General features: G+C 50.6%; 1 protein-coding gene across 1 annotated transcript; it reads left to right on the forward strand.

The window, feature by feature from the left end:
- The first annotated feature begins 244 nt into the window (after positions 1-244).
- Positions 245-1,552, forward strand: LOC104600763 (serine acetyltransferase 5-like). The gene has a single exon (XM_010263899.3). The coding sequence runs from the start codon at positions 415-417 to the stop codon at positions 1,297-1,299; it is 885 nt and encodes a 294-aa protein (XP_010262201.1). The 5' UTR covers positions 245-414; the 3' UTR covers positions 1,300-1,552.

Raw genomic sequence — 1,552 nt, forward strand, 5'->3', positions numbered from 1 at the left:
CTCTTGTTTTTTTTTTCTTCTTTGTTCTTGTTGGTCCGGTTGATCCATTCCGAAACCGAACCCGGATGTCCTGTTCAAGTCAACTATTTAGCCTCTTTGGTTACATGAGCAATGAGCATGAGTGCATGACTCAAGTCATCGTCGACGAAAAACTGTATAATTCTGTTTTTTTACTTGTTCCATTAATAGGTTCACATCCGTAATTTTGCACCCGCAGAGAGGGTAATTTATTTTAGAATAGAGAAGAGAATGATGATGTAGAGTGTAGGATACGACTGCCTTCGGCCCCAACCTTATAAGTCACCCGGCGACTCTGAGACTTCCAGACCCTTCCCACTCTTTCAGGTATCCGCTAATTCCTGCTTCCTACCTAATCAATTTAAATTCTGCCGCTGTTACTCGCCGCCGACGAAGATGCCTTCCGGTGAAATACGCTACCAACCTCCATCCCCACCCCGCACTTCATCTATGGATTCATGCGAAGACGAAGGATGGGTTTGGGCCCAGATTAAAGCCGAGGCTCGCCGGGACGCCGATGCTGAACCTGCACTCGCCAGCTATGTCTATTCTACCATCCTCTCTCACTCCTCTCTCGCTCGCTCCATCTCCTTCCACCTCGGCAATAAGCTCTGCTCCTCCACCCTCCTCTCTACCCTACTCTATGATCTCTTCCTAAGCTTCTTCTCCACCGAACCCTCTCTCCGTTCCGCCACCGTGGCGGATCTCCGTGCCGCCCGAATGCGTGACCCGGCCTGTACATCCTTCTCTCACTGCCTCCTGAATTACAAGGGCTTCCTGGCCTGCCAAGCCCAACGCGTCGCTCACAAGCTATGGAACCAATCCCGTCGCCCGCTGGCTCTCGCCCTCCAGTCCCGTATCGCCGACGTCTTCGCCATAGACATTCACCCGGCTGCCAAGATCGGTAAGGGCGTTCTGTTCGATCACGCCACGGGGTTGGTTGTGGGGGAGACGGCTGTGATCGGAAACAACGTTTCGATTCTCCACCACGTGACGCTGGGTGGAACCGGAAAGGAGAGTGGCGACAGGCATCCGAAGATCGGTGATGGGGTGTTGATCGGGGCGGGGGCGACGATTCTGGGAAACATAAAGATCGGGGAGGGAGCGAAAATCGGAGCGGGATCGCTGGTTTTGAAGGATGTGCCGCCGAGGACTACCGCAGTGGGGAACCCGGCGAGGCTTGTAGGAGGGAAGGACCAGCCCGCGAAGCACGAAGATATTCCGGGTGAATCCATGGATCATACGTCGTTCATCTCGGAGTGGTCAGATTATATAATTTGATTGATTTTGAGGCTATACTTATTTTCTATTCTATCTTTTGATAACAATCTCTGCTCGTCTGGTCTGGCATTGCTGGGTAAGTATCATAAGATCGGTAGTATTGTATAATAATAAGAAAAAGATGGCAAATGGCAAATGGCAAATGGCAATTGGCAATTGGCATTGGCAATGGCATGCTGCTGCTAATACTGTTGTGATTTGTGATTGTGAGTCGTAAAGTGGTTCTTGCGTTTTTGGATACTTTCAGCTTAAA

Source organism: Nelumbo nucifera, chromosome 8 (assembly GCF_055504915.1).
Source record: "Nelumbo nucifera cultivar China Antique chromosome 8, China Antique-T2T, whole genome shotgun sequence".
NCBI lineage: Eukaryota > Viridiplantae > Streptophyta > Magnoliopsida > Proteales > Nelumbonaceae > Nelumbo > Nelumbo nucifera.